This window comes from Corythoichthys intestinalis, chromosome 11 (assembly GCF_030265065.1).
Source record: "Corythoichthys intestinalis isolate RoL2023-P3 chromosome 11, ASM3026506v1, whole genome shotgun sequence".
Classification (NCBI taxonomy): domain Eukaryota; kingdom Metazoa; phylum Chordata; class Actinopteri; order Syngnathiformes; family Syngnathidae; genus Corythoichthys; species Corythoichthys intestinalis.
Window position 1 is genome coordinate 46,324,802 of NC_080405.1, and position 24,039 is coordinate 46,348,840.

Here is a 24,039-nt window from a genome sequence, read left to right on the forward strand (position 1 = left end):
AAGGACAGTCCCCTATGAGTCGAGATTGAGTTTCCCCTTGTGAGCCTTCAAGACCCCTTTCTGGTGCTTGGCTCTCTGCGCCAGAGGGGCCTAGTTTTCCGAAATCTGAGCAGCCGAGCCCCCTACTTGAGCATGCGTCCCAACCAGAGTCCCTTCCACGTTTTGTAAAGCTGTAATATTTACTCGACAGAATCTAGCAATATGGCCCCCCCGATTACAACGGCGACAAATTGGTTTACCATCTGCTTGGAAGCGATTAGCAGTCAGGGCTGCATTATTCTGAACGAGTGAAGGGCGTTGAGCAGTGACATGCTTCATAATAGTATCTAACTGAGCCTGCTGTTTGCGGAGGCACTCTTTTATTTCAAAAATCTCGTCGCGAGGATTAGCTGTAACTATGTTAGAAATCGCTTCCGAACTTTCCACAACTTGCGAGAATGAGTCACACGAATATGAACGAGATTTGGTTTTTCCACTTTGTCTACTTGCATCAGCCCAAATGAGGGCAACATGTCGAAGTCCCACAAATGTAGTGGCTGGGTGACGAACAACATGTTGCTTCAGCTCTCGGCGCAAGGTGTCATCAAGTACATGTTCAGTAAACTGATCACGCAAAAGCACATCAGCATTAGGCACACCACCAGGCGTTTTTCCTATCACAATGTCCATTAATGATTTTAGGGCATGGGAATAGTCACGCAATGATTCGCCTTCTCTTTGTGTACGTTGAAAAAATTGCAACTGTGAGGCAATATAGGTTTGAGAGCAACTATAATTTTCAGTTAAAATAGCAAATATTTTTTCTGGTGTGTCACGACTTGCTACTGGGTGAAAATTTACCTCGGCTTTCGCACTGCCTTCCAAATGATCAGTGATAAATAACAATTGTTCAGCTCTGGACATTGGCCTCACCTCCAGGCACTTGCGCACCTCCTCAACCCATTGTTCAATTGTTACCAAATCATTAGACATTTTACCTGTAAACTTTGGGCATTTACGTTCTCTCGGTACACAAATATAACGAGGGTTCACCACATCATATTGATGGCTGTTACTTGGTCCCGCAGGAGGGTTGTCAGACCGCGCCGCTGCCGTCAGCTGAGATTGCTCATGCAATTGCTCTCTCAATTGTTCATTGGCGATCTTCAGTTGTCGCAGCTCCTCCATAATGGCCTGTAGATCCTCCATGCCACTCTGAGCCCACGTCTGTTGCCTCGAAGAAGTTGGTGAACAACTCTAGAGCCCTCGTTGCCACCGGCGGGTCACTGTTTTTTCCCCACCCAAACAATTTATATCAAAAACAACACTAATAAAACAGCCTAGCCTCAGTCCTGCCAACAACGCCAATTATGTAGTGGCCAAAAATGGCACACTGACACAATAATTTAATATATGCAGGTATGTTCCGAATAAACTGAACAAGAGGCTAGGACTGGATCAAAACAATGCATTTATTTTGAATAAAAGAAACAAAAGACAGAAACGGGAAAGTGCATGTGCAAGAAATCCTAGTTAGTGGGGCTGGTATAATTTAAAAACAAACAATTTTAATAATCAGTAGCCTGCTTAACAGAACACTGGAAACACGGCAACACTACAAGCCACTTTGGTTAAAATCACAGCAAACGCCAGCCCCACAAATTGCACAATCCCATTAACTTCATAAATAAATAAAAACTATAAACTCTTGAAATGCTAATTAGAAAGGGGAAAAAAACAGTGACATGCCAGGGTCCTATCAGATTAAGCAGAAATCATTAAGGCATGTACACAAAATACTGAAATACATTGCTTAAATACCTCCTTGAAGAATTGAGGACACACTTTGCTGATGAGGCCGAACAGGTGCCTGGATGCTAAAATTGAGTGCCCAGATTAAGTTAATAACTGTGACAATTTCAAATAAAAGAAAATATTACCTTCTGCTGTCTATAGTGAGTATAGATCCACGAACGACCCACGCAGCAGTCTTTGGCGTCCTCTCTAGCGCACCTGTGGTGAATTGCTCTCTTAATCGTGGGCTTGCCTCAAGAAAAGTGAGTCAGCGCCCCTTGCTGGTCGCTCTCTTTTTAAAGGTTCCCCTGGGGCACTTACGGCCATAAGGTTTCCCCCAAGGTCCTAGTGCCCATCCAGTTACACATGGAAGGACATGTAGAAAAGCTCTCCTCAGAAAATGCTACCATGTTAGCTGCACACAACAACTGCACCCTGCTCTCTCACTGTTAATGACTTCGCCGTGTCGTTAAGCATTAAAGAGCATACGACACCAGAAAAAAAGTCTTAAATGGCATTATTATGTGAATTAGAATCATATTTTGAGACGATTCGACTATATACAACAATTTAGAAAAGCGCAGATGTCGAGAAATTAGTCTTTTAATCTGCCGGTTAGCCACGCCTACCATTATAGGGCTGTAGCGTCCCCAACAGGTGGATGAGGTCAGCGGTAGACTGGGCTCATCGGTTTTACTATTCAGCCCATTGAGGGGGAATTATTCAGAACGAGGAAAACGCGACGAAGAGAGCCGCAAAATGTCATTGTTTCAGTCTCTCTACTCCAATATTTTTACAGGATATTCTTTTTATCAAAGTATTTTTCCCCAATAGCTATATAAATGGCTTGAGAAGGACCAGTCAGCCCGTCGAGGGGGAACTATTCACAACGAGGAAAACGCGACGAAGAGAGCGGCAAAATGTCATTGTTTCTGTCTCTTTACTTCAATATTTTTACAGGATATTCTTTTTACCCAAGTACTTTCCCCAATTGCTAAATAAATGGCATGGTCATGACAAATAACTTGTGCTAAATGGAATATAAAATAATAAAAATCCATTTATTCAAGACGACATGGCAAAATTACTCCATAATGGTCAAAACAGTCGACTTTACCTTTACTGTCACACCTGCCGAACGATATTTTATGACACCTAAATCAGACATATGTCATTTCCCTTCCCCGGCTTCGGAGAATGCAAACAGACCAGAAGGAGTGACAGCTAGCCGACATGCTAACCCGAACCGAGGGATGTTTCAAAGTCTTCGAAGTGGAAAATCACACATAACTAGCCTGGATTATTTGACATGACGACCCGGTTGTCGAGTTTCTTTGCGGATCGGCAAACCGCCCGGCGGAGAGCAATTTACAGTTCGTTCCCTGGAGGAGGGTGGCTGGAATTGTTGTGTAGCTAACGCGCTAACAGCTAACTGCTAATAAGCGTGAGGATAGCTTTTTACATGCCTATCAATGATCAAACGTAAGTAGTCCTTTATTTAAAGGAATTTTATAGTGTTTACTTTGTAATCACTGTATTCGTATTTGACATAATACAAAACAAGATGTTTACTCACTTCCTTGTAAGTCCAATGGTCCCACAGTAAATATCCACGGTGAATGGGAACCTTTTGAAACTCCAAAAAGGCGCATACACCTCTCCCGCATACAGAATGATTTTTCTGCAGCCTTTTGGCTGGCGTGATGCAAAAAATAAAAGTATTAATCCGCAAAATCAGCTGAATCCTTCGTCCTCATACACAACAGTACACTGTAGCGTGAAGAGGACGTCTTCTACCGTACACGTCACAGCGCCCTCCTCCTCAATGCGAGACCGAAGCCGGAAGTCACTCATTTTCCTGGCGCGGGATTCAAAAAACTAAATAAATATAGCGATCGCTTCCACACACATCCAAGCGGTCCATATCATTCAGGAGCATAAAATACCGCGTGTATTATGAAATAAACATGCTTTTTCGTGTCACAAGCACTTTAATGTACGCCATTTTCGTGTTGCTCACGTATGTTTATGATGTAACTAGTTTTTTTAGCACCTTTGGATAACATTGAGAGTCCAAGTGAATGTAAAAGAGGGCTTTTTCACCGCCACAAAAACTTTGGAAGAAAAATTTTATAAGGGAGATAATTTTGACAGAACACCGGATGTCCCGCTTCCCTATTATCGCGATAGCTTGCGAGATTCCGTTGTCCAACCAAGAAGGTCAGCTGATCATTCACTACTAGAGTGTACGTCAGAGTGAGGAGACCACCACCAGAAGCAAAGAGGTGCCACGCGAGAAACTTGTAAGTTGTTTTTATGCTTTTATCCACTGACAGTCCGCCATAAACCCCCCCTTTGTGCTCTTATAAGCCAAATAAGCAAGGTTAGTTGAAAACCGGCGAGCGGACATTGGAGGATGACGCCGTTAGCTTTAGCCCCTGATGCTAGGCGAAAGAGAAGCTTCGAGATTCACCTGCCGCCAGCTGCCTTTGATGAGGCGTCGAAAAGCCAACGGTTATCGTCGAGATTCTGCGCGCACACGTCGACATCTTATTTGTGTCCGTCAAGTCGCAATTAAAGTTTTTAGATTGAAAAGTATTGTGTTATTCAGAGGGTAAATGGTGATGGCGAAACTTTCCGTTATTGGTCGTAACTTCACTTGTCTACCGGCTAAATTGTTTTCACGTCAAGCAGAAAATGTCAAGTCATAATTCCTTCGTCATTACCCGATTGGATTATGTAATGAATATAATGTCAGAGTGGGCCATACATAGGTATCAATTTAAAAATGTATTTACTGCGTTTAAACACTTAATTTTTCCACCCTTCCCGACTGCCTTCTCTTTTTCACTCCCTTTTTACTTATCAAATTATAATTCTATTACGACTTATTTAAGTTATTTTATGAGTTATATTGCAAAGTAACAAAATAACAATACATTTTTCTTCCTTTCCAGAACAGTGACACACACAAGCGTTTAAGATGGCAGACAACAGCCACCAAGGCCCTCAGAGATCAGGGCCTGTGGTAAGTCACTGACTTAACACTTGAGCAATAATTATTTCTCGTGTTTGTGCTTAAATGTGCCTAACACGCAAAGTTGCAAAATATAAAAGAGTCTATCTTTGTTAATATGCAGCTTTATTTAGTAGCCCAAAATTCAATAAGTTTCGGTGTGTAATTGCATTGAAAAGCAGTACAGCACAACTGGATGCTTTTGCTCAACAAACACGAGACGGTACACACGCAAATTGCAACCTGGTCTGCTCCCTCTGTAATTTCTCAAATATAATACCCTCTCGTGTAGTACCCCTATCCAAAATCCACCTTTAAAAGTGTATTTTTTCCCCCCTGTACTCATCTATAACACGAGGCCAGTTAGTCTGTATTCATGCTCAAAAATCCAAGTATGGAAATGTGTGTAATAATTTGTAATTTATTTGTTATTTCCAATGATTCCTAAGATTGGGTTTTTGTTGTGTTCTTCTATTTTTTTGAGAGCACATCACTCAATTTTGATTGCGATCACTTTTTTGACCGTCCCTTCTGAAGGAACGACACAAATGTATGTTTTTCGGTATATAGTTATTATGGGTTTAACGGGACTTATATTTGTATTGAACCATTTTGTTACGTGGTCCTCGGTTCGGAACGGAGGCGTACCGAATGAGTTTCTGACGTAATGTAACCCTTACTCTTTGAGGCTGTGAGTCGATCGGGTTACAGTTTCTTTGTGTAGACTATATTTACTCCGTCTTCTCTACTATAATGAGGACCAACATGGTACGACAGTATAACCCAGAAACGTCAACGACGCGACAACGTGGCCGTCGCGAGAACGCAGTGAAACGCGGGCGTTAAAGTCAATCAGCCAATGCACACCAGTCGCAGTGCGGCCGCGTGGTAGACGCGTCCCAGAAGCGGCTGAACATGACGCACGCGAAAAGAACGGCAGAGTTTATTATTTGACGTGGGACGTGACCCTCCTGCGTCAATACTACTACTGGTATCTAGAATCGGGCAGACCGGAAGTCACTCGTGTAAAAAATACGGTGGATCCGGTCGATTTCCAAAATAATATGCAATCGTAACCCGCTTTTTGAGTCCATCAGATCTCTTGAGTGGTATATCGGGGCACAGAGTACTTGTCTTTGTTGATTTACTGCTGTCTTCTCTGCTATAATAATAACCAACACGGCCCCGTGTTCAATACAAAACCCTCCTACCACAACAAAACAAGTAGGAACTAATATTCACATAGGAACTGAAGTTATACAACATAAAATATACAATATAAATGAATACTACATCACATTTGTAAAATATAAACACATAATAAAATAAATAATAGCCCATTTAAATAGAATAAGTTGAAATGAACTAAAACACCTGTAATTAAATAATAAGAATAATAAAAAAAGATCCTGCTTACACAATTAAATGTATTAATTTCTGTGTGGCTCTTCAACTTGAGAAAATCCACCAATAAAGCTTCTGAAAACCGTTCATAAGAAAAAAAAAATGATTAATTGAGGCATTTCATTTGTAAAATACATGTTAAAATCTTTGTCATTGGGATTGCTTTCTCCTTAGCACAGGACTTTTTTCTTCTTTCTTTCAGAAAGAAAGCTGACCAATACGCGGGGTCTGAAAGGCAAATTGTTGTTGGATTATCTTTAAATACCCGCTACTTTTTGAGCAGAATTCTAGCTTTGCATAGGCTAATGTTCCTTTTGTTGAAAGCACAAAGGTGTGTAATAAACAATTAGCACATTTATTTTTTGCATTTTGTTTTCTTACTGTACCGAAAATGAACCGAACCGTGACCTCAAAACCGAGGTACGTACCGAACCGAGATTTTTGTGTACAGTTACACCCCTAATACTTATACATTTTAGCCTAAGCATTTTCGTACCACTGTTAATCAACATTAGATTTGTGGATAGGAAGCAGTCCTTAACAAGCTAAAATGTCATGTGGGTAGCTGACTTCTGGATGAAAGCTTTCACAAATGTGCTACTGTATTGAATTTAGTTGTTTTTCCAAAGTCCAGCAAAGTTAATGCCAACCCTCAGGAGAATGTTCTTTTAAATTTCTGCCTTAAGTCCCAGCGGCTGACACAAGAAAACAATCTTCTCTGTTGCAATTCATGTATCTTTGGCCTGAGCAGAGAGGTGGTAAAGTAATTTAAGATATTTATTCTGCCAAATGCTGAGGTAGTCATCCATTTTTAACAAAAATATCCTAAAAGGTTGTTTTTTTTTTGTGTGTGTGTGAATAGCGAAGAAATTTCCCACAAACACGTGATTAGCAAATTTTTGTGTTAACACTCTACTAGCCAATTTTACATAAAGGTCATTCTAGAATGCAATGTCTTGTAACTCGGAGCAATTTTTTGACGAAAAATTTCACCCCTCTAGCAATTTCTAATGAGCAACAAGCTGGAAACCATCATGTGGCTGTCTCGCCTCTTCACTGTCTACTGCTCTGTCATGTTCATGCTACCGATCTTGGGGTGAGTTCACCAACACGCGTGGATGCTTCGAGCCACGAAATCTATCGTTATCTGGAGACAATTTATTTTCCAGGCCCTACGCAGCGTCCAATTTCTACCAGCGAGCGCTACTGTCCAACGCACTCACTAGTGCCCTGCGCCTGCACCAGAGACTTCCCAGGTTCCAGCTGAGCCGCGCGTTCCTGACGCAGGCGCTGCAGGAGGATAGCTGCCACTACTTGCTCTACTCACTCATCCTCGTTAATTCCTACCCAATTACCAGTATCCTTGACTGAACCATTAGTTTAACCATATTTCAAAGATAATTTGAATTTGTTTATTTAAATTGTTCCTTAATCTGTTAACTCCAGTGAGCATCTTTCCGGTATTCCTCTTCTCCCTACTACACGCAACCACTTATTCAAAGAAGTTCTTCGATGTGAGTTAGCATTGCCATTCAGCACTGGCTTTGAGTGTTGTTGCTTTCATGTACAAAGTTTTGCTGTGCAGTTGTGTTGCACCGATATCGTTTTTTTGCCCCCAATTCCAGCACCCGCCTGTGTTGCATCCGTGAAACACTACTGCGCAGTGGAACAAAAGGGGATTTAAATAACTAAAATTGAGTTGGAGTTGCTAAAAAAAACACCCCAGAGATGTGATAGATGTTGGATTATATATAGTAATCTTATAATTGCCTATTTGAATAGATTTACTGGTAATACTACTGAGTTTTTCTTCAAAGCGCTACATAAGTGTTGTTGTCTTCTCCTCAGTCTCTGGGCCCCAGCAGCTTGATGTTCATCAGGAACCTCCTGGACAAAATTTCAACCAATCAGCAGAACATTCTTAAGTTTATCGCCTGTAACGAGATCTTCTTGATGCCCGCCACTGTCTTCATGCTTTTCAGGTTCGGCACGGGAAAACGCTAAATGTCTGAGCACGTTTACACCTATAATAACTAGGATTGGTCCGATCATGTTTTTTTGCTCCCGTTCCGATCCCGATCGTATCTGCCGATCCCGATATTTCCCGATCAGATTGCTTTTTTTTTTTTTTTTGCTTCCAATTCCAATCATTCCAGATAATTTTTCGATCATATACATTTTAGCAATGCATTAAGAAAAAAATGAATGAAACCCGGACGAATATATACATTCAACATACAGTACATAAGTACTGTATTTGTTTATTATGACAATAAATCAAGATGGCATTTACATTATTAACATTCTTTCTGTGAGAGGGATCCACGGATAGAAAGACTTGTAATTCTTAAAGGATAAACGTGACTTTGTATATTGTGACTAAATATTGCCATCTAGTGTATTTGTTGAGCTTTCAGTAAATGATACTGTAGCCATTTAACTGTTCTGCCCAAATGCATGATGGGAAGTGCAACCATGACTTTGCGTAGTGGCACCAATTGATATATCTTCTCTGTGTTGGGAAATAACATAGGGTGTTAAGAAAAAGATCAACTACTACCTTTCTTCCCCACATTGCTTCCCACGATATTTGTAATTGTTGAGAGAGGGATTGTACGGCTTTAGCCAATTAAAAAAAGGCTCCAAAGACTGCCAAAATCCACTCTACTCATTTTACGCTGCCTTTTAGCTCTATAGACCCTACTCACCTACGTCACAAAATGACGTGTCGCTGTATCCGGCCGCCAAATTGTCCATCATTTTTTAGACCTATTCTCATTGTTTTCAATTAGTCATGCAAGTTATAGAGCAATTCATGGAAGCCCCGGTGTTATCTGACGCTGTAAACTCATTGGATGCGTTGCATAAAAGGCGTTATGTGGAAAAGCTTCAGTCTATCCATTCGCCAGATCCATATTTGATGCCTAAATCGATATTTTTCGACTCGCTGTCTTCGCCCTCTCTGCCTGACATCTGCTAGCCTGATATCTACAACTATGTTTTCCACAGAAACACGGCCTATTCTCACGAAACTATGAAAAACATTAAGAGCAGCACTCTAAGCAACATTACCCTGTGTGATTTCTAAAATGGCGACAATCAAAAAAAGAAAAAAGTTGACTGCGATGGCAGACGCTTCAAGGATAGGTGGATATTGGACCATTTCTTCAATAAAACATGCAACAACTGTGTCTTGCCTCATTTGCAAAGAGACAGTTGCTGTTTTCAAAGAGTTCGATGTGCGCGATAATAAGACATGCTGACATATTCGACAACATTACAGGAAAGATACGCAGCGAGAAATTATAGCAACTTGAAGCTAGCACAGCAGCAGTATTTCGCAGGAGCCCGAGTGTCGAAAGAGAACGCCACAAAGACGAGACTGTTGAAATTATGTATTTAAAAAAATAATAATGACACACAGAAGGGCTTGCTAAAATTTCTTTAAATGTATTGTTCTACGTAAATCAGCCCAGGTAGCCCCCCACATTTTTACCACACCAAATCAGGCCCCCTTTGCAAAAAGTTTGGACATCCCTGTTTAACCGATGATCCGTAGACGAGGCCAGCTTCTTTCACTTGTTACCAACTAAATATTATTCAAAAAATAAAGATGGTGGAACAAATAAGCATCTTGAATTTGAAACGGTATGTTGTCGGCGATTAGCCTAGCAATGATCTTAATTGTGGTTGTCAGCCCAAAACCCTCTAAATATAGATTAAATGCATTTTACCAGATATAAAATGACTACTACATAATCTGTGGTAGTCGTTTGGAGCCCAGTTTTCTCGTCGAATTGCAGCGCTCCATCTCGCTCTCCTCTCCGGGTCTCTCGGAATACGGTAAAACTTCCAAGTCTCTCCGTCTATCTTCTCTGTTTTTGCAACCGACCGCCACACACGCCTTCACCATTTTGATTATTAATGTTAACGAGCAGAAAAACACGCCATAATGGGAGGAATTTACGAAGCGGGAATGCGTTAACATGACGAGTAGATGGACAACATGGCGCGTGGGTGTGACGTCACGTGAGTAGGGTCTATATATAGGTAAAACGGCACCATTATAGATTGAACGCGACAATGCGTGAGTGGGTCGTGCAGCGCATGCGTTAATTGCGTCAAATATTTTAACGTGATTAATGAAAAAAAATTTATTATCGCCGCTAGCGCAATAAATTTGATAGCCCTACTTTAAGCCAAAACTAAAGACTCTGGATGAGTGTAAGACATTTTGTCCTTAACGTTAAATACAATTAGAAAACGATTTAATTTAAAAAAAAAAAAATATATATATATATATATATATATATATTTTTTTTTTAAAGGCATGTCCGATATTTTTTTGCCGATTCCGATACTTTGAAAATGACGTGATCGGACCCGATCGATCGGGATGCAGATCGATCGGGACATCTTTAATAATAATCCTTAAAAGTCCGGGCCTATTTTGTCCGTCCCTGTTGTTTTATTCACTGACCAATTATAATCAACATTTTGGACCCAAAAAGACCAAGAAAAAAAAATCCCAAAATATTTTATCAAAATTTGTAATATTGTTGTCATTGACAACTAAACATGCTTAACGAACCGTTTTGAAGCCTAATAAAATTGATTCAACTTGTTAGGATCAACGTTTAACAGAAAATAATGAGACCTAATAGTTTATTATTTGATAATTCAACAGAAACAGCAGGTATGGTCATCGGTGTTTTTGTCCTTTTTATATTATGTTCAAAATGGGTTATCTACAGGAGACCAACAGTGGAAAATATTGATTTTTTGTTTTTTTTAGCGGTTAGGGTAATCGGGTTTTTTTCGTTTGTTTATATTGATTATCTAATACATTGGGGAAAATGCAACAATAACACAAAAAAAAATACAATTAAGCGATAGTTATGAGTTAGATATCTGTGACATTTACAGACACCATTTTTTCATTGACGTAATTTGTTTTAAAGTTTAAAATATGCGAGTGAATAGATTTTTAGTTTTTTTCAAACTAAATATTAGACATCAATTAATGATTCTAAGCTAAAAATGACAGACATTTCGAACGATAAATATAATTACTTTTTATGGCTGGGTTGAAACAAGCGGTTGTGTGACGTCTGTAAACGTGGGTTTATCAGGGTAAAACGGACAAATTAAAAATAGTTTGGGGGCTTTTATGCTTCGCGGGCATAAAAACATACAGTGGGGAGAACAAGTCCCAATGGGAAAACCCGTTGGCAGTGTATCAAATACTTGTTCTCCCCACTGTAAAATGGCTTAAAATAAAAATGGGTATAAAATGGGAAGTGACCCGAAAAAGCCTCCAAATTAAGAGGACGGGACAGAGAAATGCCCTATAATCAACAGGAAATGGGAGGGGTGAATGAACACAAGGGATTGGATGTCTAACACAGTCATTGGCAGCATATGAGTTAATAAGTTATCTGAAAATGTTGCAAAATTATAGGAAGTGACTGAAAATCTAAAAGAAATTACAAACAGAGTAAAGCGTCTCCTGAAATTGCATTTTCTGATACTGTAGAGTAATATTAGTCATGCTTTGAAGAGGATAAAGAATACAGCACTTGATTTTGTTTTTCTTTTGTCCACAGTGGGCAGGGAAACTTGCTGTTGCCTTTCATCTACTATCGCTTCCTCAGCCTTCGCTACACATCCAGAAGAAACCCATACTGCCGGTAAGAGATCAACAAACCGACTGTCGTCGTTCCGTTCTTTCTCTCAGCGATGTGTTATTTTGTCAGCACTCTGTTCACCGAGCTGCGAATCCTCCTGGAGCACTTCATCATGAAACCAGCGTGCCCCGCCTTCTTCCGGAGGATGTGCCTCAGCAGTATCGCCTTTGTCAGCCGCCTGGCCCCCAATGGCGTCTGACCGCCACACCGTACCTCCATCCCTCTTCGTGTTTGGCCGTCGCTGAAGTGACTCCATTTTGGATGAGGACACACAATGGCGATGTCAGTAGAGGACATTTTGTTTTTGTTGTTGCAATGACAACTTGACAGCTTGCTTCAATTCAAGACCAGCCAGTAATGCACTGAAGTTTTTTTTTTTTTTTTGGGTTCTCCTTTTCTCCACTTCCTGTCTTAATGTGACCTCATCAAAAAAGGTGGACCCATCCCTCTTTGCAGAACACGGCAGATGTCTTAGTGTCTTTCAATGACCTTATTTATTCACTAATGTTCTGAGATTAGTAACAAGTTTATCTTATAGTGTAAGATAATGAATAAGAACATTGTGCCGGAAGGAGATAGCGGTGATTGATTTAGCTTAATATTACAGCTTTATATTATATTTAACTTTTTTTGTTTATATATGCTCTTTGAATGCCCAGCTTCACTTCTTTTTAATGCCCAAATGTCATGTCTGCTGTATTTTATACAAAACAATAAATCATGGACGTTATGCTTTTGAATTTCTCTTGAAAATAAATGAACTGCATGGTGCATGTCGTTCATGAAGTTGAAGCTAGGCTGCTTTTATATACATTAATGCATTTACTATATATGTAGTTTTGCCAATGTTCTGTCTACGTTTGCCTCCTGATGATCACACATCGTAAATTGAGCTCTTTAGATTAAAAAATAAAATATTACCGAATTGTGACGTTGTTACTTTTTACTATTATTATCCCCGCGGCGTCGCGCCCCTTGGTTTGCGGAAGCATGCCAGCCAATCATAAGACGACTTCAATGTCTTACGCGTCCAATAATGGCACAGATTATTGCCTGTGACAACGTTGCCATGGAAGCTAGTCAGAATCTACATCCTCGTTCTCGCTCTAAATTCGCCTCGCTTTCGACCTGAAGGGCACTTTGCATTCACTTTCTCCTAATAGCTTCGTCTATATTTTATTTAAAACTGGTCGTTGTCGTTTAACAAGTGCTTACCATTTGTGATATAACGTCGCAACTACTAGCTAGCTAGCCCACGTTAGAATGTCGAGCTAATCTTCTTGAGTGGCTAATCCCTCTATCTGTTATCTCCTCTGTTTTCTTCCAATGAAAAACATCAGATGTCATTCGTTACTTGTAACTGACAAATGGACCGACTGCTTCGCCCTTTTGTAACCGGATAAACATCACATTAGGCGGTTTGTGTCTTTCAATTCCTCCGGAGTCAGGACTCGCCCCGAATACAGATGGAGATTAATCTCAACCGAGTTGATTATGTCCAGGTAAATCGCTACTTTATCTGGGTTATTACCTTTTTCTTTGTCTTTTCCTTTTTCTTTAACTTTTTCTTTCTCAAACTCACTTGTAGGTTGGGGTAACGTCCCAAAAAACAATGAGGCTACTACCAGCACTTGGAAAAAAGGCCACCCAGAAGGTATTTTCAATCCATGCTAATCAAAATTGTGCATTTTATGTGTATTTCGATGAGTAATGCGTCCATAAGTGTAATTTTAAAAAATATATATATTTTTTTGTAGGTGGCTATTGCCGACGAAGATGGTATCTTGACGTGTTTTGGGATGAAGAAAGGCGAAGCAGTAGTAAGTGACATTTCCATTCCATCAATGACGCATTTTATCAAAATGTAAGTGCTAACACAAGCTCTCGGTGTCATAGCCTGTCTTCAAAACACTCCCAGGGGAGAAAATATCCAGAATGGACCTGGGTGGAGCGGCGGGAACACCGCAAGAGAAGATCTTTGTCTGCTCTGGATCTCAAGTGCGAGGATTCACCAAGAAAGGCAAACAGTTCCTTACCTTTGACGCCAACCTGACAGAGAGCATCAACGCAATGTAAGCAGTAACTTCAAGAAGGTTCTACAACACTGGTTCTCATAGTGTTTATATCAATTACCACCAGTGTTGTCACAGATTACTTAAAAAATAATTTAATTACTGATTACGCATCAAAAAGTAATATAGTTATTTTACTGATACCTATAGTATCAAAGTAAATAAGTTACTTTAAAAGTAATTTATTGGTTACATTTGACCAATTTTTCTCCCTTTGCGCACAACCTGGAAGTACGCTGTACACACACACGTAGTGAATTTGGGCACAAAACATGGCGGCAACTAAGCACTTTACCCTCAGTCAGATTTACAACACATCCCAAAGATGCTAAACGAATATGTGACCTCACGGCACAAAAGTGCAACACGAATATGATGCAAACAATGTTGACTGCCGCGATGACTACCCGCCGTTGCAAAGGCAAAGCTACGAAACGGCTGAGCATTTTGCGGCTCCAACCTATCACTGGAACCCTCCAAAATGAAGGAAAACTACTCACGTACATTCATGGACACACACAGATTGACATGCCCTCGCACATCTCAACAGGTGTCTGCACTCGGCTCGAATGTGCACCCGCCATCTTCACGCCTCTCTCAGTCCCAAAACACTTAGCACGTGTGACTTCAGACCAAAACAGGAAGTAACTATGAGCTGTTACCATGGAAACTAATGGTGGGATCTTTTCTAAGATTTTCTATTCAAAATGTTCTTCGTACATGACTACAATATTCCTCATTCTACATAAGTTATGTAGCAATAACAAAACAATAACGCACAGACACTAAGGAAACTAACTTTAATCAGATTACTGGTTTGGAAAAATTAACGCGTTAAATTGCTCGTTACTGAAAGAAAGTAATCAGATTATAGTAACTATGTAACGCGTTAGTGACAACACTGATTATTAGTAGGTTTAAATGTTCATCAAAAATGAGAACGTAAGACTTAAGAGTACTTTTCCGTCCACAAAGGTATGTTTCTGGTGCCGACCTCTTTGTGTGTGCCAGCTACATCTACAACCACTACTGTGACTGCAAGGACCAGGACTACTACTTGTCTGGGGATAAGATCAACGACATTGTCTCTTTGTCCTCTGAGAACCTTGCTCGCTCCGTCCCGGTGCTGGCATGTCAAGATCGCGTTCTCAGGGTGCTGCAGGTAGATGAAGCACTTTGTTGGCCTGCTTGTTCAATACAATCGACATTAATCAAGTTTTGGCTTGTGTTTTTCAATCTTTTAGGGATCTGAGTTGGCCTATGAGGTGGAGGTGCCCGGGCAGCCATCTGTGTTAGAATGTTATAACAAAGATGGAGGCAAGTTAGTCTTCCTTTGTTAAGGCGTGTGGCGTCCAGTCATCGTTCGGATTTGAATTTCAATGAGTTTATAATTAGAAGGCGTCCAATACAGTTGAAACAGGAGGGTGGTTGCGACCTTAAAATTTGACGACTAGTGCCGTCAATAGCAGGCAATGAGTTAAGCAGTTTCTGGCCAAGCCATGATAGCAATTACTTTACATTCAAGTAGGCATGTGCCAATTACCGGTTTCAAGGGATACCATGGTATGAAAACATCAAAGTTTCAAAACCGCAAAAAATGTCCATCCCTACGGTATTACCGGTAGCTATTTTTTATGTCCCAAAAATTCAGATAGAAATCCCTCACTTACAGCTAGAAGGGTCAAACCTCCCCCATCGGTTGTTGCTTATTGTCAGTGAGCCAGCTGTGCTACACGGTGGCTGGAGGATCTGAAACTCCAAACTTTTTCCCCCCATCGAAGAGAACAAAATCGCTGGTATGGGAATACTTCGGCTACAGAAAAGTTAGACAGCCATGGCTTAGACGAGGAGGACCAATTGACATGTAAAACACGTTTGCGGAGGGTGGCTGCCGAGGAGGCAATACCTTCAATATGATTTCACATTTATCCAAAATTAAAGGTTAGTAAACACCCTCATGAATGTTTCCCACCAGCTACGAGAGTTAACTGCGGCGTGTTTAGTGTGTCTAGCGGTAAGGTGGTTTTTTTCTTTATGGCAACTGTCTGTGTTGAGAAAGGGAGTGTGTGTGTATAATGTAAACATGATATGAGTCATACACACGAGCTTTTTATGGAAAATAATTCAATTATTTTTGCTCTGATGGTAGTAATGTTGAGCTGTGGCTGTTGGTTTACGCTCACCTAAAGAACTGCATTTATTTTAATTTTTTTACTTAGAATATTTCAGTTATTTTTTTGTTATTTTTAAATGTATTCAAACTTAACATTTTATGTTTATTTTATATGTTCCAATTTGCTAAGATGTTTTTAAAAATAAAAATCCTGTTAAATGGATTTTTTTTACATCTCAAAGTAACACATTTTAGATCTGTAATTGCAATACCGTGAAACCGAGATATTTTGGCTTAAGGTTATTATACCGTCAGAATATCATACCGGCACATGCCTATAGTCAAGTAAGAATGCAATAATTGCAAATGAAACTAATTATTAAAAATTGTATTTTTGAAAGAACGGTATCGGGAGCCAAAAAATGATATCAGTGCAACACATATCCAGTCAGCCATCTGCCTCCTAGTCTGAATATTCTAAATTGTTATACATGCACTGTTATATTACCACTGCATCACCACTTGCAGCTAATCTCTTATTCATTTCATTCCAAACCTGTGTACACTGTAACCTATGTTTTTTTTTATTAGCCTTTTTATACTTTCGTTTCTGTTTGATGTGATGCAGGTTATGGCGAAGCTTTAAATCTCGTTGTGCTCTAAATTAACAATAAAGGCTTTCTATTCTATTCTAATGTTTTTTTTCTACCACAAAATCAATATTGTTTTCATTGATATCACTGAATCAGATATGAGTTCATTTACTGTAAGATTAAATAATATATTTTTGGGTCATATATGTTTAACATTGCAGTGCATTGTTGCACGATATGTTTAATAATCCGGTGCGCCTCTTATTCCGAAAAATTTGACAAGTTTTTCATTTTAATTGTCATTTGTCAGGCGATGACGTCCTGTACGGGACAACGGATGGTAAAATCGGCCTGATTCAGATCGGCGAGAGTGAGGCGTCTACCAAATGGGAAATTGACAACGACAAAAAGAAAGGAGGTACCGTGCCGTTGAATTATTGAATTGAATGCATTTATGTACCTAATACACTAACCTTTAAAATTACTTCAATTTCCAGGTATTCTCTGCCTAGACACATACGATATAACTGGCGATGGGGTGAACGATATCCTGGTGGGCCGCGACGATGGGACGGTGACCATTTATGGATTTGACAGCAGCACCAATGAGCCCACGCTACGGTTTGAGCACGTGAGGGGTTTTGAAATTTTGGCTTGATGCTTATAGTCGTGAATAAGTGACATTCCAGATAAAAGCAGCTTCAATGCTTTTTTAAAATTTTTACCTTAGATGCCTTTTGTCGTAAATTCGTACTACAGTATACATAAAAATGTATTATTTATTTATTATGATTATCATTATTTCTTTATTTTTTTAAAAACTTGGTATCAGTACAGTATCATCATCAGCAGATACCACAAAGGAATTTGTGTCGGGAGCCAGAAAATGATATCTACTCAACACAAATTATTATTTCTTTTTTAATTAATTTTATTATTATACATATATTTATAATCATATTACAGTATTTTGTTCCTCTACTTGAAAGCAAAAACGCAAGTGAAAGATTTTTAAATCTTAATTCATTTACTGCCATTGACAGTGATGGACATTAAATCCATTTCAACTGGGATAGCTGGCATTTAGGGATAGTGTTACGCTGCCCTACACTGCCATTGACGCCGATAGACGTCCTTCCATTTTTTTCCTTTGAAGTCGAGCGATTAACCGTGTGTAATTTGTCTTTTATTTGCCTTGCACAGGCCTTGTCAGAAAGCGTGACCTCTATCCAGGGAGGCTGCGTGGGAAAGGAGTCCTATGATGAAGTCTTGACCGCCACCTATACAGGTGACATCACTCATCGGCACGCATTCACACCTCATAATACATTTTTTTAAAAAGCATAACTTTTTCTAACGGCTTTGTGGCTGTCTTGTTTTTTCCAGGTTGGGTGACAGGGTTAACCACAGAGCCCCAAAAGGCCGAAGTGGGTGCCGGAGACGAGGTCAGGATGAGTAAAGAAATCCAGTCCAAAGTGGAAGCCCTCAGGTAACCGCCACCGTTGAGTCTCACCAACAAGACGTGAAAATTGAGCCATTCTTTTGCCAAAGAGGGGAACTGGAGCAGCTCCAGGTGAAAGTCCAGTTGGGTCGCGAGCAGTACCAGCAGACGTCGCAATCCAAGACTGCCGTCTCCGTGGTGCCCGCCTTCAGCATCAATGACAAATTCACACTGTGTCAAGACGATGCCAGCTACAGCCTCACCTTGGAGGTGCAGACTGCTATAGACAACCTTCTGCTCCAGGTATGTTCCACTGATTGATAATTTCACACTTGATAGATACAAGAAAAAACTAAGATCACAATATCTTCACTCTTTTGTAGAGCGACGTCCCCATTGACCTGCTGAATGTAGACAACAACTCTGCTGTGGTCAGCTTCAGCGAATGCGACTCTGAGGTGACCTTTTACCTCAAAATTCTCAAAGCAGAGAGTGAACTTGTTGTTTAACTGCCATTTATTTTTAATTTTCTTTTTCCAGCAACCTAATGGCAACTTTCTACTGGCAACTTACAGGTGTCAAGCCAACACCACCCGACTGGAGCTCAAGGTTAGTCAGACATTTAAGCTAAATCAAACATGTTTCCATGGCAATTTGAACTCTGCGTGTGTTGTAGGTGAGATCCATCGAAGGGCAGTACGGCACCTTACAGGCTTACGTCACCCACAGACTGCAGCCTAAGACATGTCAGGTTCGCCAGTATCACATCAAACCACTGTCTCTTCACCAGCGTGCTCACAGCATCGACCAGGACAGGTAACTAACCTGCAACTTTTTCATTTTCTTTTCACTTTAGCTACCTTTATGATCTTGTTTTATCTGTGTTGTGTATGCAGGCCAATGAACAGGCTGAGTCTGGTGGGACAGTTCAGTTTCGCAGAGATCCACTCCTGGGTGGTCTTCTGTCTGCCAGAGGTGCCGGAAAAGACGCCGGCGGGAGACAGCGTCACCTTCTATTTCCTCAACACCTTCCTTGGCACTCAGCTGCAGACCACCTACAGGTCTCCACCAGTTCTAGAACTTTACCTAGACATACAATGCTGGCCAAAAGTATTGGCACCCCTGCAATTCTGTCAGATCATGCTCAATTTCTCCCAGAAAATGATTGCAATTACAATTGTTTTTGTCGTAATATCTTCATTGTTTTTTCTTGCAATGAACAAAAAAACAAAAGCGAATGGGAAAAAAATAGATAAATTATTATCATTTTACTCAAAACTCAAAAAATGGGCTGGACAAAAGTATTGGCACCCTTTGAAAAAATAATGTGATGCGTCTCTAATTTGTGTAATTAACAGCACTTGTTACTTACCTGTGGCACATAACAGGTGGTGGCAATAACTTCATCACACTTGCAGCCAGTTAAAATGGATTAAAGGTGACTCGACCTCTGTCCTGTGTCCTTGCGTATACCACCTTGAGCACAAAGAAAAGACAGAAGACCAAAGAACTGTCTGAGGACTCGAGAAGCAAAATTGTGAGGAAGCATGGGCAATCTCAAGGCTACAAGTCCATCTCCAAAGACCTGAATGTTCCTGTGTCTACCGTGCGCAGTGTCATCAATACGTGTAAAGCCCACAGCACTGTGGCTAACCTCCCTAGATGTGGGTGGAGATGAAAAATTGACGAGAAATTTCAACGAAAGATTGTGCGGATGGTGGATAAAGAACCCCGACTAACATCCAAACAAGTTCAAGCCATCCTGCAGTCCGAGGGTACAACAGTGTCAACCCGTACTATCCGTCGGCATCTGAATGAAAACGGACTCTATGGTAGGATACCCAGGAAGACTCCACTTCTGACCCAGGAACACAAAAAGCCAGGCTGGAGTTTGCCAAAACTTAACTGAGAAAGCCAAAAACGTTTTGGAAGAATGTCCTCTGGTCAGATGAGACAAAAGTAGAGCTTTGTGGGAAAAGGCATCAACATAGAGTTTACAGGGAAAAAAAAACTAGGCTTTCAAAGAAAAGAACACGGTCCCCACAGTCAAACATGGCAGAGGTTCCCTGATGTTTTGGCGTTGCTTTGCTGCCTCTGGCACTGGACTGCTTGACCGTGTGTACGGCATTATGAAGTCTGAAGACTACCAACAAATTTTGCAGCATAACTTTGGGCCCAGTGTGAGAAAGCTGGGTCTCCCTCAGAGGTCATGGGTCGTCCAGCAGGTCAATGACCCAAAACACTTTGAAAAGCACTAGAAAATGGTTTGAGAGAAAGCACTGGAGACTTCTAAAGTGGCCAGAAATGAGTCCACACCTGAATCCAATAGAACACCTGTGAAGAGATCTGAAAATGGCAGTTTGGAAAAGGCATCCTTCAAATCTGAGACCTGGAGCAGTTGGCCAAAGATGAATGGTCTAAAATTCCAGCAGAGCATTGTAAGAAACTCCTTGATGGATACCGGAAGCGGTTGTTCGCAGTTATTTTGCCTAAAGGTTGTGCTACCAAGTATTAGGCTGAGGGTGCCAATACTTTTGTCTGGCCCATTTTTGGAGTTTTTTGTAAAATGATAATGATTTTTTTTCCCATTCTCTTTTGTGTTTTTTCATTGCAAGAAAATAAATGAAGATGTTACTACCAAAGCATTTGTAATTGCAATCATTTTCTGGGAGAAATATGCATTATCTGACAGAATTGCAGGGGTGCCAATACTTTTGGCCAGCACTGTAGATGTACTTCCTTAAACATGAGGTGGCACTTATTTTCCAGCAAAGGGGAGGCTCACTTCAAGTCAGACAACATTTCCACCATCTCCATCCTGAGCGACGTCCTCTCTAAAGAGGCCACCAAACGCAAAATCAACCTGAACGTTTCATACGGTGGGTGGCGTGTGGATTATTTTAATCCCTTGGGGAAAAAATATTAAATCACCAGTCCCATTGGATGTTCACTCAGGTTATTCATCATGATTATTCGCTGCCACCCTCCCAGTTCAAATGGAAGTCTACTAGTGATAAACCCTATTCAATTCACAGCAGAAAGATGAAAAGAGCTAGTTTTTCTCTCCAGTGAGTTTAAAGGTGCTGGTTTTTCTCTGCAGATATCAATGATGACTCTGTAAACCACACCCTCAAAATGATTCACCCTAAACTCGAATACCAGCTCGTGCTGGCGAGAAAAGTTCAGCTCATTGACGCACTAAAAGTAAGTCGCAGAATTATGCTGTTTATAGTTCTTGGAACTAATGTTGTCGCAAGCGTGTGTATCCTGACAGGAATTCTCCATGAAAATGGAGGTCACGGGGACTATTTGTCATGACTTGTAAATTAAATTCTTGATGATTTAGGAGCTCCAGCTACACGAGGGAAACACCGACTTCCTCATCTCGGAGTATCGCAGCATCCTGGAGGAGTCGGACAGTCTGCTGGAGGAGTACAAGAGGCAGCCAGCACATCTGGAAAGGCTTTATGGTAATATTTTATTATTCATGTTTGGGATTATTCTACACTGAATTTGTGTTTTTTTCCCCTTCTTCCCTGCAGGCATGATCACTGACCTGTACATTGATAAGTTCAAGTTCAAAGGACAGAACGTGAAAGCCAAAGTGTCGTCGCTATTGGAGATCCTAGATAGTTACGATTTGAATTCCTTGTTAGACTTTTTCAGTGAGGCGTGATCATGTCGTCCATCTGAGATATTTTTGTATTTTGTGTGTATATTTAAACAATTTTGATTTGTGTTCTCTTTGTAGATGTCTACTGATTTCACAGTAGATCCTGTAAAGCCCCAGTGAGGTGTGATATATTATTTTCGTACTAGTGTGGTGATGAATAAACCACTATATTGATGATTGCATTTAAATGAGTTTTTCCACTAGTAGACGTCCAATCCATTTGAAGTGGGAGGGTTGGCAGCAAATGAACGAACGTTTATTTGCTTCCAACCCTCCCACTTCAAATGGACTGGACGTCTGTAGATGTCAATGGCAACCAATGAGTTAACCTAAAATACAGTATAACCTTTAACTTTAATTTGATATCTAAAGTTTTAAATGCACACAATGCTACAACTTGATTCTGGATATTATTTATGACAAAAAATATGCACAAACTATGATTCTTTTTTTTTTTTTTTTTTTTTACGTATACAGAGCACTCATTTATGTCATTTGCTACCATTGATGGTGTTAGACGTCCAATACGTTTTGACTGAGAGATGTAAATGAAGGAATGTCAAAATTGTTCCGTAATTGGGAATTAAAAGTTGCATTCTGTATTGAACCAATACAGAACGCAGTTTATTCCGTATTTCACAATTGTCCCATGGGGCGACCCGCGGCTGCAAGATAGTTATCTGCCTGCCCGCTGCTGTCTGCCCTACACTGCGCTCCACTTCCGGGTTCGTTGCCTAGTTACCTCGCTCTCTCTGCTCAGTGTGCCGCCCCGCGCGCGTTTTCAAAACTAACATGTCTCTCCAACATTAGAAGTTCAGGACACCCCACGTCATCCTCAAAAGGGGAAACGTCTCCAAAAAATTGACTGGAGTGGCTCGATAGAGTCACTGATGATGATTATAACGCGAACTGCAAGGCAGCTTGATTTGGTATGTTATTATGCTCTTGTATATGTATGACATATAGGCTGTATTTATATTTACCTTCATACATCTTGCATTGATAGGAGCATAGCTAGGCTATTTCATTTGCTACTATGGTTGATTATTTGTAGAAATTTTCTTTTTTTTTTTGAAACATGCATTTATTATCAATCAATATGGAATGAATTTATGCCCCCATAAAGAACATATTATTTGGTCACGCTAACTAATGCTACTCATTTAGAATTATTCCTAATAGATTAACAGCAAATAGACACTGAATAAATAGTCCTACTGCAAATATATGCTATCTATTGATTGATTAATAGTGAATTTGACATCATCCTATTTCTACCCTTTAAATTACTGCAGCTGAGGTGACACAGGTATACCACACAGTAAAACGTTGCCAGCCAGAGCCACAATAGTGCTGACTGTGGACACAGGCTCAATCAGAAGATTTTTATGTGATTCCAAAATGGTGAAGACAATGAATTTGGGGAGAACAAGCAAGAGGCACTGTTGAAACAAGTCCTGGGTCCAAAGGCAGTGAGTGATGTGCTTAAGATCTTAACGTCACCCATCCCATTCTCCATACAGACCAATGCTTCGAATAAATTGAGCAGGAAGATGTTCCTTTGCTGTCCAGTACTTCAGTCCAGAGTCTGGGCTGACCAACAAAATGCTGGACTTCATAGAGAATACAGACGTGTCAGATGCTGGAATTGTAGTTATCCTGAAACATTCCCTTAAGAAATTTGGCTTGTCAATGCATCACGTGACCGGATTCAGTGCCGACAACACAAATGTTAATTACGATATTCACAACTTCGTTTTCACTAACCTGCAGAAAAAAACAACAACAATCTGCTACAAGTAAACTGCCATGTCCACAAAGTGCAAAATACAGTTTTCTCATCTAAAAATACATACATTTCTATGCATTTTAGGAGTTTTGGGGATGCCCCTTTTTTTCGCCCGTAAGGCTTTGGGCGCGAAGGGGGGGGCGTCCCTTATTTCTAATTCTGAATGGTGGCAACCTTATGTGAGGCACATCGACTTGTCTTCCCATGGCTAACAGCGTTTTCGACCTGTAACAAACGAACAAAAACTTGTAACACCTGAATTTATGCGTTGACATAATTTTGCCATCTACACGTACTGATTAGCAACAGGCTAGCAGCCACAGCAGTACAGTAGTTGTAGTAAATAATATTAAAGATCATCATAATTAAATCATCATTGTAATAACAATATCAAAGGCAACAAGCCATTTCATGTGCAAGATTTTAGCTTTAGTATTTTTTGAGCACCGGACACATGAAAATGGAGGGATAGGAAGAA

The 24,039-nt window shown here is 40.3% G+C and overlaps 2 protein-coding genes across 5 annotated transcripts in view; both read left to right on the plus strand.

Annotated features, from left to right (window-relative positions):
- The window catches only part of tmem33 (transmembrane protein 33), a 115,243-nt gene extending 102,966 nt beyond the window's left edge, over positions 1-12,277 (plus strand). The window contains exons 1-8 of one of the 4 annotated variants that reach the window (XM_057850304.1): positions 3,942-4,076; positions 4,731-4,801; positions 7,195-7,289; positions 7,363-7,550; positions 7,640-7,707; positions 8,042-8,175; positions 11,800-11,883; positions 11,950-12,277. In XM_057850304.1, coding sequence (XP_057706287.1) covers positions 4,757-4,801; positions 7,195-7,289; positions 7,363-7,550; positions 7,640-7,707; positions 8,042-8,175; positions 11,800-11,883; positions 11,950-12,079 — 744 coding nt within the window. In that variant the 5' untranslated portion in view covers positions 3,942-4,076; positions 4,731-4,756 and the 3' untranslated portion in view covers positions 12,080-12,277. Of the gene's footprint in view, positions 1-3,941; positions 4,077-4,274; positions 4,332-4,391; positions 4,548-4,730; positions 4,802-7,194; positions 7,290-7,362; positions 7,551-7,639; positions 7,708-8,041; positions 8,176-11,799; positions 11,884-11,949 lie in introns of those variants that run through there. The other 3 variants (XM_057850307.1, XM_057850306.1, XM_057850305.1) reach the window with 3 other exon arrangements.
- Positions 12,278-12,928: 651 nt separating this feature from the next.
- On the plus strand, positions 12,929-21,973 carry bbs7 (Bardet-Biedl syndrome 7). The gene is made up of 19 exons (XM_057850426.1): positions 12,929-13,382; positions 13,469-13,534; positions 13,638-13,700; positions 13,777-13,952; positions 14,928-15,114; positions 15,197-15,269; positions 16,969-17,076; positions 17,156-17,289; positions 17,862-17,946; positions 18,045-18,147; positions 18,210-18,402; positions 18,483-18,557; positions 18,640-18,708; positions 18,776-18,915; positions 18,996-19,160; positions 20,869-20,978; positions 21,200-21,303; positions 21,446-21,569; positions 21,642-21,973. Exons 1-19 carry the CDS (start codon positions 13,347-13,349, stop codon positions 21,773-21,775), a joined length of 2,145 nt encoding a protein of 714 aa, XP_057706409.1. The 5' UTR covers positions 12,929-13,346; the 3' UTR covers positions 21,776-21,973.
- The last annotated feature ends 2,066 nt before the right edge of the window (positions 21,974-24,039 follow it).